General features: G+C 52.9%; 1 protein-coding gene across 1 annotated transcript in view; it reads left to right on the top strand.

Annotated features, from left to right (window-relative positions):
• The first annotated feature begins 1,026 nt into the window (after positions 1 to 1,026).
• The window catches only part of LOC137365842 (unconventional myosin-If-like), a 70,593-nt gene continuing 56,085 nt past the window's right edge, over positions 1,027 to 15,534 (top strand). Inside the window, exons 1-2 of the mRNA XM_068028082.1 lie at positions 1,027 to 1,155; positions 9,277 to 9,414. Coding sequence (XP_067884183.1) covers positions 1,153 to 1,155; positions 9,277 to 9,414 — 141 coding nt within the window. The 5' untranslated portion in view covers positions 1,027 to 1,152. The remainder of the gene's footprint in view (positions 1,156 to 9,276; positions 9,415 to 15,534) is intronic.

The following is a 15,534-nucleotide window of genomic DNA, read 5'->3' as shown; positions in this document are numbered from 1 at the left end:
TGGGTGCCGATCAAACGGGCTTGCTTTGTCCTGGATGGTGTCGAGCTTCTTGAGTGTTGTTGGAGCTGCACCCATCCAGGCAAGGGAGAGTATTCCATCACACTCCTGACTTGTGCCTTGTAGATGGTGGACAGGCTTTGGAGAGTCAGGGAGGTGAGTTACTCGCCTCAGGATTCCCAGCCTCTGACCTGCTCTTGTTAGCCACGGTATTTATATGGCTACTCCAGTTCAGTTTCTGGTCAATGGTAACCTCCAGGATTGTTGATAGTGGGGGATTCAGCGATTTTGCTAGGGCTCCTTGATGCCACACTCGGTCAAATGCCTCCTTGATGTCAAGAGCAGTCACTCTCACCTCACCTCTGGAATTCAGCTCATTTGCCCAATCTGAACTGAGCGTCACTGAGCAGGTTATTGCGAAGCAAGTGCCGCTTGATAGCACTGTTGACGACACCTTCCACCACTTACTGATGATTGAGAGAAGACTGCTGGGGCTGTAATTGCCGGGTTGGACTTGTCCTGCTTACCTTGTGTACGGAGACACACCTGGGCAACTTTCCACATTGCCGGGTGGGTGCCTGCGTTGTAGCCCTGCTGGAAGAGACTGGCTTCAGGGTGTGGCTATTTTCAGAGCACAAGTCTTTCTCCCTCCCACATCCAGATTGGGCAAGCAGCACAGGAGGGGGCTGAGGGCCAGAAGTCATGCAAGCTACCAACATTCCCACTAGATGGTGCAGCTGACTATCCAGACACACCTCCACATACCCAGAATTCTTGCCTGAGATCTTCCTAATTCTACCTGCCTGTACCTGAGTTGCTGTAGACACCGGGCGACATTCCAAGCCAGAGGACAGAGAGCGGGAGGGAGAGATAAGAGACCACACAAAAAAAAAACTCGAGTGGAAAAGACACAGGATTGTTCCTTGGCCAAAGACACCCCTTCCCCTTCAAAAGACCAGAGCAATCTGGTGAACTTGTGAAGGATATGTTTGCCTGCATGGGGGACATTGAGCATGGTGCTGAGAGAAGGGGTGAGGGGCAAGAAACTTTTATGGCCTTTTAAACTTGTTTGTTTTTCTCCAACAAACAAAAAAAAAAGAGAGGAAACCACGGTCTGCCAGAAGAAACAGCGACGAGTCAAAGGAAGCAAACGAGATGGTAAGTGTGAAATTGAATTTCTAATCGATTACAGCTTCCAAAAAAAACCGATTTCCCCAGTCGGATTATCCTGTCGAGAGTTAGTTTGCTTGTCAGTTTCGGGGGGGTTAAACAAAAAAGTTTAGCAGAAGTTGCAACTTTGATCAAACGTGTTGGGAACTTGCGTAAAAGTTGTCGAAAAAAAAAATTCACCGTGCCAAAAATAAATCGAATGGTTGTTCCCTGTGTGGGATTTTATAATCTTTAATTCTCCTTTTTTTCCCCTCTCCTCCTCTCTTGAGAGCAGCCACTTGCAAATGGACGTATTTAACTCTTCCATCGTCCCATTCAACACCCCCCCCCCCCCCACCACTCCCCTCCCCAATCTCAATCAGATCCCTGTTCCCACTCAGTCCTTCTTGGGGAGTGAATCCTGTGTCCCCTGGTGTTTGAGAGACTCCCAGGGGGAAATGGGCAGTGCACATTGGTGTTGTGTTCCAAACGCCAGAGTTGGGGAGGAACAAGACAATTCAGCCCCTCCAGCCTGTTATCCCACTCAATCAGATCATGGTTCATCTGTATCTTAACTCCATCTCCCCGCCTTGGCTTCTGTAAAGAGAATCCCCTTAACCCAACATAAATCTGTCAATATCAGTTTGGAAATTCCCCCCCCCCCCCCCCCCTGGCCTCGACAGCTTTTCGGGGAGAGAGAGTTCCAGATTCCCACTCCCCCTTTGTGTGAAGTGCTTCCTGACATCATCCCTGAACGGCCTGGCTCCAATGTTAAGGTTCTGCCCCCTTGTTCTGGACTCCCCCTCCCCCCCCCACCAGAGGGAATAGTTTCTCTCTATCGACCCGATCGAATCCTTTAATCATCTTAAACCCCCTCGATTAGATCACCCCCTTAATCTTCTACGCTCGAGGGGAACACAAGCCGAATCTGTGCGACCCCTCCTCGTAATTTAGCCCTTGTATCCCCGGGGTCATTCTGGTGAATCTGTGCTGCACCCTCTCCAAGGACTTTATATCCGTCCTGAGATGCGGGGCCCGGAACTGAACCCAGTTCCTCCGGATGGGGTCTGACTGAGACTCTGTACAACTGAAGCATCACTTCCCATCCCTTTGTATTCCAGTTTGGGATAATGGCCAGCATTCCATTAGCCAAAAGATTGTGGGTTTAGGTCTGGTTCCAGAGGCTTTAGCACATTACGCAGCCCCGTGGCTGTGATGCGACCATGGCAGATTATGCTACTGGAACCATATTGTGTTGTCTGCTCCCAGTCAGGAAGGGGAGATGAAGGTGTTTTAGCAGCAGCCCTCAGAAAGGGCCACGTTTCTCCTCCCAGCTCCTTGGTGGGTTTGTCTCGTCTGCAACGCGCAGAGATTTCTTGGAATTCCTAATCCAACAGGCCCTTCGGCCCAACGTGTCAGATACCTAAATGGGGAAAAAGTCTGGAGCTCTGGCATTGTCGGTTAAGGGTGCAGAGGGTATAATGGAAGGGGAGGGCGTCAGAGTGCAGGGGAAAGAGCCAAGAGGTTGGAGAGAGCAGAGGTCAAGAGGTTGGAGGGCGAAGGGCCAGGATGGGTTGGTTGTTTGAGAGTAACATTTCCTATGACAGTGGGGGGAGGGAGTCAGGCACATTGCAGTGGGGTAGGGCTGATAGTGAGGGTGGCCACAGAGGAGACGAGGGAGAAGTCTTAACAAAATTGAGGAGACGGTGTGCCCTCCGCCCCTGCCCAGCTCCCTGGGTGTCGGAGAGCAGGAGTGATCAAGGCAGAGTCTTCTCTCCATTGTACACCTCTCGAGTTGAGCTGTGTTCAGACCGGTATTCTGAGTGCAGCCCGAGTGGAAAGGGCGTGTACATTCCTGTGTACGTCAGATCCTTTCAGGCTGCACTCTGTCTCCCTGTCGCAATAGGCCCATTGTGGCACTGCTGGCATGTTTGAACGATTGGACTCTCTTCCCCAGCGGGGCTGGTTTACGGGAGGGCAGAAAAGAAAGACTGGCTTACATTTCTCTAGCGCCTTTCACCGGCTCAGCACGTCCCAAAGCACTTTGCAGCCAATGAAGTCCTTTCGAAGCGTGGGTCACTGTTGTGATGTGGGAAATGCGGCAGCCAATTTGTGCACAGCAAGATCCCACAAACAGCAATGTGATAATGACCCAGATCATTTTTTTTAAAAAAAGTGATGTTGGTTGAGGGGTTAAGATTGGGCCCCAGGACACCGGGGAGAACCCCCCCCACCCCCTGCTCTTCTTCCAATAGCAGCCGTGGGATCTTTTCCATCTACCTGAGAGGGGTCTCGGGTTAACATCTCATCCGAAAGTCGGCACTGGGCAATACACATGAATGTCCAGTGAGGACAGGATCAGACTGTGATGCCCTCCACAGTTGAATAAGCCCTGACTCTGGCCTTCGAGGCTCACACAGGATGATGAGGGCGACTGGGAGCTGGCCCCCTACTTCCCTGTTGGGGAAACACTCTAACATCTGCCTCACAATGGGCTCGGTGTGCGAGGAAGGCGTGTGGGAGGGAGTCACGTTTTATTTGTTTCGTGGGATGTGGGCGTCGCTGGCCAGGCCAGCATTTATTGCCCATCCCTAATTGCCCCTTGAGAAGGTGGTGGTGAGCTGCCTTCTTGAACCGCTGCAGTCCGTGTGGGGTAGGTGCACCCACAGTGCTGTTAGGAAGGGAGTTCCACGATTTTGACTCTGCTTCAGTGAAGGAACGGCCGATATAGTTCCAAGTCAGGATGGTGTGTGATTTGGAGGGGAACTTGCAGGTGGTGGTGTTCCCATGCATCTGCTGCCCTTGTCCTTCTAGGTGGTAGAGGTCGCGGGTTTGGAAGGTGCTGTCTAAGGAGCCTTGGTGCGTTGCTGCAGTGCATCTTGTAGCTGGTACACACTGCTGCCACTGTGCGTCAGTGGTGGAGGGAGTGAATGTTTGTAGATGGGGTGCCAATCAAGCGGGCTGCTTTGTCCTGGATGGTGTCGAGCTTCTTGAGTGTTGTTGGAGTTGCACCCATCCAGGCAAGTGGAGAGTATTCCATCACACTCCTGACTTGTGCCTTGTAGATGGTGGACAGGATCTGGGGAGTCAGGAGGTGAGTTACGCGCTGCAGAATTCCCAGCCTCTGACCTGCTCTTGTAGCCACGGTATTTATGTGGCTACTCCAGTTCAGTTTCTGGTTAATGGTAACCCCCAGGCTGTTGATAGTGGGGGATTCAGCGATGGTAATGCCATTGAATGTCAAGTGGAGATGGTTAGATTCTCTCTTGTTGGAGATGGTCATTGCCTGGCACTTGTGTGGCGCAAATGTTACTTGCCACTTATCAGCCCAAGCCTGGATATTGTCCAGGTCTTGCTGCATTTCTACACGGACTGCTTCAGTATCTGAGGTGTCACGAATGGTGCTGAACATTGTGCAATCATCAGCGAGCATCCCCACTTCCGACCTAATCTTTACACCACTTTATAAGCTTTTATATACAGAGATACACACTACAAACATGCACCGAGCAGCTCGTTTCAGTCTGGTACTATATATATTGGAGCACAAGTGAGTCCCCAGTTAATGCCCAGCACCGGAACACAATGAAATTATCAATGACTTTCCCATTGAGATTCTCTATATAGCCCGTCTTTCATAATTATAACAGCTCGTGCTTGGCAATATATATGCCATTTCCTGGGTTAGGCAATCTTAAAAAAAAAATCCAGGCCAAGGTTTACGGCGATTGGGGGAGGAGGGGAATGTCACTGAGATATTCCCTTCCAGCCCGTTGAGGTGACGGGAGGTAATCCAGGAGAACGCTCTCCGAAGAATTCCCTGCCCCTACCTCGCCCGTCCCAGCCAGGGATCATTCACTGAAAGGTGGGATGAGGCTGGGTTGCTCTTCGCTCGACTGGCCGAATGGCCGCCTCCGTGCCGCAAGTTCCTCATGGGGTCCAATGGGCCCGACTCTCGGGCGAAGGAATTCGGCGAAACCGGGGCGGCTGCACAATCGACAGCCTGTTCCGGGGGTTGTGTGGGGTAGTGGGGGGGGGGGTTGCCCAGTATTATCCTGTGGCGGGGAAGGGAGAGGAAGGGCCTGACTAAATAATTCTGCTGCTTTCACAGCTCTGGTCTGGCTTCTTCATCCAGCTCATTGGCATCAGCAAGTTGTGTAATTGGGAGAAAGCGGAGAGTCGCAGATCACTGAGGACGCAGGTCTCAGCAAGGTGCCTGGTCCCGAGCCGAGCCAGCTGCTTCCTTTGCCAAGGACATCGAGCAGCGAGTGCAAGTGAGAGTAGGGCCCGAAAGAGCCGATAACTGTGACCTGGCACTCGGCCAGTGTGGGTATTAGACAGAGGCCGATTCTATCGTGAGGCTTGCACAGGCAGGCCTGGTGCCGCTTGCCAAGAGCAGCTACATTCCAACAGTTATCGGCCGGCCGCGAGGGCCTTTGCCACGTCCTGTGGATTGTGCAAGGTCTCCAAGGTACAAAGGAGCTGCGTTCGCCTAGCGCCTCGGACTTTGTAAAAGATTCCAAGGTGCTTCACAGGAGCGTTGTCAAATTGAAACTTGACCCCGAGCCCCATCGGGAGATATCAGGGGACGGGCGACCAAAAGCTCGGTCAAAGGGGTCGGTTTTAAGGAGCGTCTTAAAGGAGGAGCGAGAGAGAGAGAGGCGGAGAGGTTTAGGGAGGGAATTCCAGCAGTTAGCGTCCCCCAGGCAGCTGAGGGCACGGCCGCCAATGGTGGAGCGATGGGAATCGAGGGGATGGGCAAGAGGGCGGAATTGGAGGCGAGCAGAGATCTCAGATGGTCGTAGGGTGTCACAGAGATAGGGAAGGGGGGGGTGAGGCCAGAAGATTGTAGGATTTAAGGGTCCCTCTTGGTCTATCATGAAGGTGAATTTTGCACAGTAAAAGCCCCCATCTATCTACCTGGGTTCCGTAACCTTTAATCCCCTCAACCCAACAAAAATCTATCAATTCCAGTTTGGAAATTTCCAATTGACCCCACCCCGACCCCACACTTAAGCCTCTAAACTCAAGGAATTGGAAGCCAGTTTTATGCAGCCCACCCTGGTACGTTAACCCTTGAGGCCCTGCACGGCTGGACCCGAGCTTCCCACTTAAAAACAGCCGGGGGGATAGAGTTGTGCTTTGTCCTCGGGCATTCGCTGAGCCAACATCCGATCGGACGAGGCTTCCCTTTGCAGGGGTGTGTCTCTCCGTCATCTGTCACGGGGGGGGAGTGCGCGATTGGGAGTGTGGGGAATCGTTAATTGGCACGAATGTTTTGAAGATTTTCGAGATACAGCCACCGCGGGGTAACATCCAGTTAATTGAAGGCAGTCTCGGCTTATTGTGAGGAGGTCTTGTTATTAATATCGCATGTGGGCTCGAGCTGAGATAGGCTGTTGGATACCAAAAAACTTTTTTGACTCCAAGATATTTGAAGCAGTTTCCCCCGGAGAGTGGTGAGAATGTGGAACTCGCTACCACAGGGTGTGGTTGAGCTGAATGGCAGAGATACATTGAAGGGGAAGTTGGATAAACACATGAGGGAGGAAGGAATAGAAGGATATGGGGATGGGGGGGTGGGTGAGAGGAGGCTCGCGCGGAGCAGAAGCACCAGCACGGGAGCAGATGGGCCGAATGGCCTGTTTCTGCGCTGCATGATTCAATAAACGGTGAACCAGGAGCACAGATTTGGAGGGCGAAGGGTGGCAAGGTGGTCGCCCAAGTTCAGGGAGGCTGAGTCTGATGTCCGGCCAGGGTGGACGGGTTAAAGTTGAAAGGCGCGATGGGCCGAATGGCCTGTTGCGCTCTACAATAGCAACAGCCGCTGATGTCGACGTGATACTCCGGTACTGAGGGGGTGCCGCGCTGTCGGAGGTGCCGTCTTTCGGATGAGACGTTAAACCGAGGCCCCCCCCCACCCCCTCATCCTGTCTACCCCTCTCGGGTGGATGTAAAGGATCCCACGGCCACCATTGGAAGAAAAGTGGGGGGTGGTGGTGGGGCGGGGGGGGGGGGGTGGGGCGGGGAGTTCTCAAAGGCCAGCCTATCCTCAGCCTGTTGTTAATTGAGTTCAGTGTGCTGAAGGGTTGATGTGTGCCAAGGTACCCTGGAGGTCACGGGTTTGGGCGGCGCTGTCGAAGGGGCCTTGGTGAGTTGCTGCAGTGCATCGTGCGGACGGTGCACACTGCTGCCACTGTGCAGTCGCAGGTGACTCCAATCGCACAGGACACAGCTGTCTCTTCGGACCCTCCAAAAGCAGCACCAACCTTTCAGGGTGGCTGGGGCGTTAAATGGTGGACTTTCCAACATTAACCATATACTCAGTGGAAATACCACAAAAACAGAGAAATTCCTCGTCTGGGCAATTGAACACGGAGCCCATGAACTGGGGACAAGGAAGGGTTAATTCGGTGGACATTTGAAAGTCGAATGAAATGCTAGCCTTTATCCCAAACTGGAATACCAAGGGATGGGGAAATGATGCTTCAGCTGTACAGAATCTCAGTCGGACCCCATCCGGAGTAACTGGGTTCAGTTCCGGACCCCACATCTCAGGACGGAGATGTTGTCCTTAGATGGGGTGCAGAGCAGATTCACCAGAATGACCCCGGGGATAAAGGGGTTAAATTAGGAGGACAGGTTGCACAGACTGGGCTTGTATTCCCTCCAGTGGAGAAGATTAAGGGGGTGATCTAATCGAGGGGGTTCAAGATGATTAAAGGATTCGATCGGGTCGATAGAGAGAAACTATTCCCTCTGGTGGGGGGAGGGGGAGTCCAGGACAAGGGGGCAGAACCTTAACATTGGAGCCAGGCTGTTCAGGGGGTGATGTCAGGAAGCACTTCTTCACACAAAGGGGAGTGGGAAATCTGGAACTCCCCCCCCCAAAAAGCTGTCGAGGCTGGGGGGTGGTGGGAGTGTCAATTGGAAATTTCCAAACTGCGATTGATCAATTTTTGTTGGGTTAAGGGGATAAAAGGTTACAGAACCAAGGCAGGGAGATGGAGTTAAGATTTTTTTCTCCAACTATATACTTCAATCATAAATTTTGTAAAGTACATTACAGTTCAGTTTCAACATTACGGAAAGTACAGATTAGTTCCTTTCAGTACAGTAGATGAGTTGCCTCTCTACACTTGCCATTGCACGTTCTCTTCACATTTACATTTCATGTCAAACATGCTCTGCTGGATACAGCCCGAGGGGTTTCCCATGGATCCAGCCCCTCGGTTCGCTATGGCGGGAGGACCTCACACAGTGGTCTTTCCCCATTGAGCCTTTGCTGCGGCTGCCCCAAGCTTTCGTGCGTCCCCTCAGCACGTAGTCCTGGACCTTGGAATGTGCCAGTCTGCAACACTCGGTCATGGACAACTCTTTGCGCTGGAAGACCAGCAGGTTTCGGGCAGACCAAAGGGCGTCTTTCACCGAATTGATGGTCCTCCAGCAGCAGTTGATGTTCGTCTCGGTGTGCGTCCCTGGGAACAGCCCGGAGAGCACAGACTCCTGTGTTACAGAGCTGCTTGGGATGAACCTCAACAAAAACCACTGCATCTCTTTCCACACCTGCTTTGTAAAGACACATTCCAGGAGGATGTGGGCAACAGTCTCTTCCCCACCACAGCCACCTCGAGGGCAGCGTGCGGAGGGGGTGAGACCTCGGGTGTGCAGGAAGGATCTGACGGGGAGGGCTCTTCTCACCACCACGTCTTGGGGCTTGTTTGAAAGTTCTGGTGATGAGGCATTCTGCCAAATGACTTTGGCGGTCTGCTCGGAGAACCATCCGACAGGATCTACTGTCTCCTTTTCCCGTAGGGCCTTGAGGACATTCCGTGCAGACCACTGCCTGATGGATTTGTGGTCAAAGGTGTTTTCCCGCAGAAACTTTCCCACGAAGGATAGGTGGTACGGCAAAACCGACCTCTTTGACCGAGCTTTTGGTCGCCCGTCCCCGAATATCTCCTTATGTTGCTCGGGGTCAAATTTTGTCCAACGACGCTCCTGGGAAGCACCTTGGGAATGCTGTACTACATAACAAGTGCTACATCAATGTTGCAGAGTTGGGATTCAGATAATGAACTGAAGCGGATTTTTATTCTTGCTGTTGTTGTTGTTGTGTGGTCTGCACAGGGCAGTAAGGAGCGATACCATTGGCAGGCGCAGAATGTCAAGCACAGCGGAGTGGACGACATGGTGCTCCTGTCCAAGATCACAGAAGACGCAATCGTCGACAATCTCAGGAAACGATACATGGACGATTACATCTTCGTATCCTTTACCCGGCCTGGGATTGACATTTTCATGTCCACGGCAGATGCGAGGGTCAGAGGGACAAGTGACGGAGAGTGAGCAGGCCTGTCACTGTATCACACGGGGGTACAGTACTGGTGGGGACAGGTCTGTCACTGTATCACACTGGGGTACAGTACTGGTGGGGACAGGTCTGTCACTGTATCACACGGGGGTACAGTACTGGTGGGGACAGGCCTGTCACTGTATCACACGGGGGTACAGTACTGGTGGGGACAGGTCTGTCGCTGTATCACACTGGGGTACAGTACTGGTGGGGACAGGTCTGTCACTGTATAACACTGGGGTACAGTACTGGTGGGGACAGGTCTGTCGCTGTACAACACTGGGGTACAGTACTGGTGGGGACAGGTCTGTCGCTGTATCACACTGGGGTACAGTACTGGTGGGGACAGGTCTGTCACTGTATAACACTGGGGTACAGTACTGGTGGGGACAGGTCTGTCACTGTATAACACTGGGGTACAGTACTGGTGGGGACAGATCTGTCACTGTATAACACTGGGGTACTGTACTGGTGGGGACAGGTCTGTCACTGTATAACACTGGGGTACAGTACTGGTGGGGACAGGTCTGTCACTGTATAACACTGGGGTACAGTACTGGTGGGGACAGGTCTGTCACTATAACACTGGGGTACTGTACTGGTGGGGACAGGTTCTGTCAGTGTATAACACTGGGGTACAGTACTGGTGGGGACAGGTCTGTCACTATATAACCCTGGGGTACAGTACTGGTGGGGACAGGTCTGTCACTGTATAACCCTGGGGTACTGTACTGGTGGGGACAGGTCTGTCACTGTATAACACTGGGGTACAGTACTGGTGGGGACAGGTTCTGTCAGTGTATAACACTGGGGTACAGTACTGGTGGGGACAGGTCTGTCACTGTATAACCCTGGGGTACAGTACTGGTGGGGACAGGTCTGTCACTGTATAACCCTGGGGTACTGTACTGGTGGGGACAGGTCTGTCACTGTATAACACTGGGGTACAGTACTGGTGGGGACAGGTCTGTCACTGTATAACACTGGGGTACAGTACTGGTGGGGACAGGTCTGTCAGTGTATAACACTGGGGTACAGTACTGGTGGGGACAGGTCTGTCACTGTATAACACTGGGGTACAGTACTGGTGGGGACAGGTCTGTCACTGTATAACACTGGGGTACAGTACTGGTGGGGACAGATCTGTCACTGTATAACACTGGGGTACAGTACTGGTGGGGACAGGTCTGTCACTGTGCAACACTGGGGTACAGTACTGGTGGGGACAGGTCTGTCACTGTATAACACTGGGGTACAGTACTGGTGGGGACAGGTCTGTCGCTGTATCACACTGGGGTACAGTACTGGTGGGGACAGGTCTGTCGCTGTATCACACTGGGGTACAGTACTGGTGGGGACAGGTCTGTCACTGTATAACACTGGGGTCCAGTACTGGTGGGGACAGGTCTGTCGCTGTATCACACTGGGGTACAGTACTGGTGGGGACAGGTCTGTCAGTGGATAACACTGGGGTACAGTACTGGTGGGGACAGGTCTGTCACTGTATAACACTGGGGTACTGTACTGGTGGGGACAGGTTCTGTCAGTGTATAACACTGGGGTACAGTACTGGTGGGGACAGGTCTGTCACTGTATAACCCTGGGGTACAGTACTGGTGGGGACAGGTCTGTCACTGTATAACCCTGGGGTACTGTACTGGTGGGGACAGGTCTGTCACTGTATAACACTGGGGTACAGTACTGGTGGGGACAGGTCTGTCAGTGTATAACACTGGGGTACAGTACTGGTGGGGACAGGTCTGTCACTGTATAACACTGGGGTACAGTACTGGTGGGGACAGGTCTGTCACTGTATAACACTGGGGTACAGTACTGGTGGGGACAGATCTGTCACTGTATAACACTGGGGTACATTACTGGTGGGGACAGATCTGTCACTGTATAACACTGGTGTACAGTACTGGTGGGGACAGGTCTGTCACTGTGTAACACTGGGGTACAGTACTGGTGGGGACAGGTCTGTCACTGTATAACACTGGGGTACAGTACTGGTGGGGACAGATCTGTCACTGTATAACACTGGTGTACAGTACTGGTGGGGACAGGTCTGTCACTGTGTAACACTGGGGTACAGTACTGGTGGGGACAGGTCTGTCACTGTATAACACTGGGGTACAGTACTGGTGGGGACAGGTCTGTCGCTGTATCACACTGGGGTACAGTACTGGTGGGGACAGGTCTGTCACTGTATAACACTGGGGTCCAGTACTGGTGGGGACAGGTCTGTCACTGTATAACACTGGGGTACAGTACTGGTGGGGACAGGTCTGTCACTGTATAACACTGGGGTACAGTACTGGTGGGGACAGGTCTGTCACTGTATAACACTGGGATACAGTCCTGGTGGGGACAGGTCTGTCACTGTATAACACTGAGGTACAGTACAGGTGGGGACAGATCTGTCACTGTATAACACTGGGGTACAGTACTGGTGGGTACAGGTCTGTCACTGTATCACACTGGGGTACAGTACTGGTGGGGACAGGTCTGTCACTGTATAACACTGGGGTCCAGTACTGGTGGGGACAGGTCTGTCAGTGTATCACACTGGGCGACAGTACTGGCGGGGACAGGTCTGTCATTGTATCACACTGGGGTACAGAACTGGTGGGGACAGGTCTGTCACTGTATAACACTGGGGTACAGTACTGGTGGGGACAGGACTGTCACTGTATAACACTGGGGTACAGTACTGGTGGGGACAGGTCTGTAAGTGTATCACACTGGGGTACAGAACTGGTGGGGACAGGTCTGTCACTGTATAACACTGAGCTACAGCACTGGTGGGGACAGGACTGTCACTGTATAACACTGGGGTACAGTACTGGTGGGGACAGGTCTGTAAGTGTATCACACTGGGGTACAGAACTGGTGGGGACAGGTCTGTCACTGTATAACACTGAGCTACAGTACTGGTGGGGACAGGTCTGTCAGTGTATCACACTGGGCGACAGTACTGGCGGGGACAGGTCTGTCACTGTATAACACTGGGGTACAGTACTGGTGGGGACAGGTCTGTCACTGTATAACACTGAGCTACAGCACTGGTGGGGACAGGTCTGTCACTGTATAACACTGGGGTACAGTACTGGTGGGGGCAGGTCTGTCACTGTATAACACTGGGGTTCAGTAGTGGTGGGGACAGGTCTGTCACTGTAGAACACTGGGGTACAGTACTTGCGGCGACAGGTCTGTCACTGTAGAACACTGGGGTGCAGTACTGGTGCGGACAGGTCTGTCACTGTATAACACTGGGGTACAGCACTGGTGGGTACAGGTCTGTCGTTGTGCAACACTGGGGTACAGTACTGGTGGGGACTGGTCCGTCGCTGTATAACACTGGGGAACAATTCTGGCGGGGACTGGTCTGTCACTGTGTAACACTGGGGTACAGTACTGGTGGGGACAGGTCTGTCACTGTATCACACTGGTGTACAGTACTGGTGGGGACAGGTCTGTCACTGTATAACACTGGGGTCCAGTACTGGTGGGGACAGGTCTGTCAGTGTATCACACTGGGCGACAGTACTGGCGGGGACAGGTCTGTCATTGTATCACACTGGGGTACAGAACTGGTGGGGACAGGTCTGTCACTGTATAACACTGGGGTACAGTACTGGTGGGGACAGGACTGTCACTGTATAACACTGGGGTACAGTACTGGTGGGGACAGGTCTGTAAGTGTATCACACTGGGGTACAGAACTGGTGGGGACAGGTCTGTCACTGTATAACACTGAGCTACAGCACTGGTGGGGACAGGACTGTCACTGTATAACACTGGGGTACAGTACTGGTGGGGACAGGTCTGTAAGTGTATCACACTGGGGTACAGAACTGGTGGGGACAGGTCTGTCACTGTATAACACTGAGCTACAGTACTGGTGGGGACAGGTCTGTCAGTGTATCACACTGGGCGACAGTACTGGCGGGGACAGGTCTGTCACTGTATAACACTGGGGTACAGTACTGGTGGGGACAGGTCTGTCACTGTATAACACTGAGCTACAGCACTGGTGGGGACAGGTCTGTCACTGTATAACACTGGGGTACAGTACTGGTGGGGGCAGGTCTGTCACTGTATAACACTGGGGTACAGTAGTGGTGGGGACAGGTCTGTCACTGTAGAACACTGGGGTACAGTACTTGCGGCGACAGGTCTGTCACTGTAGAACACTGGGGTGCAGTACTGGTGCGGACAGGTCTGTCACTGTATAACACTGGGGTACAGCACTGGTGGGTACAGGTCTGTCGTTGTGCAACACTGGGGTACAGTACTGGTGGGGACTGGTCCGTCGCTGTATAACACTGGGGAACAATTCTGGCGGGGACTGGTCTGTCACTGTGTAACACTGGGGTACAGTACTGGTGGGGACAGGTCTGTCACTGTATAATACTGGTGTACAGTACTGTTGGGACAGGTTTGTCACTATTGCACGGGGGTACAGTACTGGTGGGGGCAGGTCTGTCACTGTATTACACTGGGGTACAGTAGTGGTGGGGTCAGGTCTGTCACGAGATCACTGGGGTACAGTGCTGGTGGGGACAGGTCTGTCGCTGTAGAACACTGTTGTACTGTACTGGTGGGGGCAGGGCTGTCACTGTAGAACACTGGGGTAAATTACTGGCGGGGACTGGTCTGTCACTGTGTTAGACTGGGGTACAGTACTGGTGGGGGCAGGTCTGTCACTGTATAACACTGGGGTACAGTACTGGTGGGGACAGGTCTGTCACTGCAGAACACTGGGGTACATACTGGTGCGGATGGGTCTGTCACTGTATCACACTGGGGTACAGTACTGGTGGGGACATGTCTGTTGCTATAGAACACTGGGGTGCAGTATTGGTGGGGATGGGTGAGTCACTGTTCAAAACTGGGGTACAGTGCTGGTGGGGACATGTCTGTCGCTGTATAACACTGGGGTACAGTACTGGTGGGGATGGGTCTGTCGTTGTACAACACTGGGGTACAGTACTGGTGGGGACAGGTCTGTCAGTGTATAACACTGGGGTACAGTACTGGTGGGGACAGGTCTGTCACTGTATAACACTGGGGTACAGTACTGGTGGGGACAGGTCTGTCGCTGTATAACACTGGGGTACAGTACTGGTGCGGATGGGTCTGTCGCTGTATAACAGTGGGGTACAGTGCTGGTGGGGATGGGTCTGTCGTTGTACAACACTGGGGTACAGTACTGGTGGGGACAGGACAGTCACTGCATAACACTGGGGTACAGTACTGGTGGGGGCAGGTATGTCAGTGTGTAACACTGGGGTACAGTACTGGTGGGGACTGGTATGTCAGTGTATAACACTGGGGTACAGTACTGGTGGGGACAGGTCTGTCAGTGCATAACACTGGGGTACAGTACTGGTGGGGACAGGTATGTCGCTGGATAACACTGGGGTACAGTGCTGGTGGGGACAGGTCTGTCTCTGTGTAACACTGGGGTACAGTACTGGTGGGGACAGGTATGTCGCTGGATAACACTGGGGTACAGTACTGGTGGGGACAGGTCTGTCGCTGGATAACACTGGGGTACAGTACTGGTGGGGACAGGTATGTCAGTGTATAACACTGGGGTACAGTACTGGTGGGGACAGGTATGTCAGTGTATAACACTGGGGTACAGTACTGGTGGGGACAGGTATGTCGCTGGATAACACTGGGGGACAGTACTGGTGGGGACAGGTCTGTCAGTGTATAACACTGGGGTACAGCACTGGTGGGGACAGGACAGTCACTGCATAACACTGGGGTACAGTACTGGTGGGGGCAGGTATGTCAGTGTGTAACACTGGGGTACAGTACTGGTGGGGACTGGTATGTCAGTGTGTAACACTGGGGTACAGTACTGGTGGGGACTGGTATGTCAGTGTATAACACTGGGGTACAGTACTGGTGGGGACAGGTCTGTCAGTGCATAACACTGGGGTACAGTACTGGTGGGGACAGGTATGTCGCTGGATAACACTGGGGTACAGTACTGGTGGGGACAGGTCTGTCTCTGT

Source organism: Heterodontus francisci, unplaced genomic scaffold (assembly GCF_036365525.1).
Source record: "Heterodontus francisci isolate sHetFra1 unplaced genomic scaffold, sHetFra1.hap1 HAP1_SCAFFOLD_1499, whole genome shotgun sequence".
In the NCBI taxonomy this organism is placed as follows: domain Eukaryota; kingdom Metazoa; phylum Chordata; class Chondrichthyes; order Heterodontiformes; family Heterodontidae; genus Heterodontus; species Heterodontus francisci.
The sequence above is the reverse complement of the archived record's forward strand: the minus strand, read 5'-3'. Positions and strand labels throughout refer to the sequence as shown.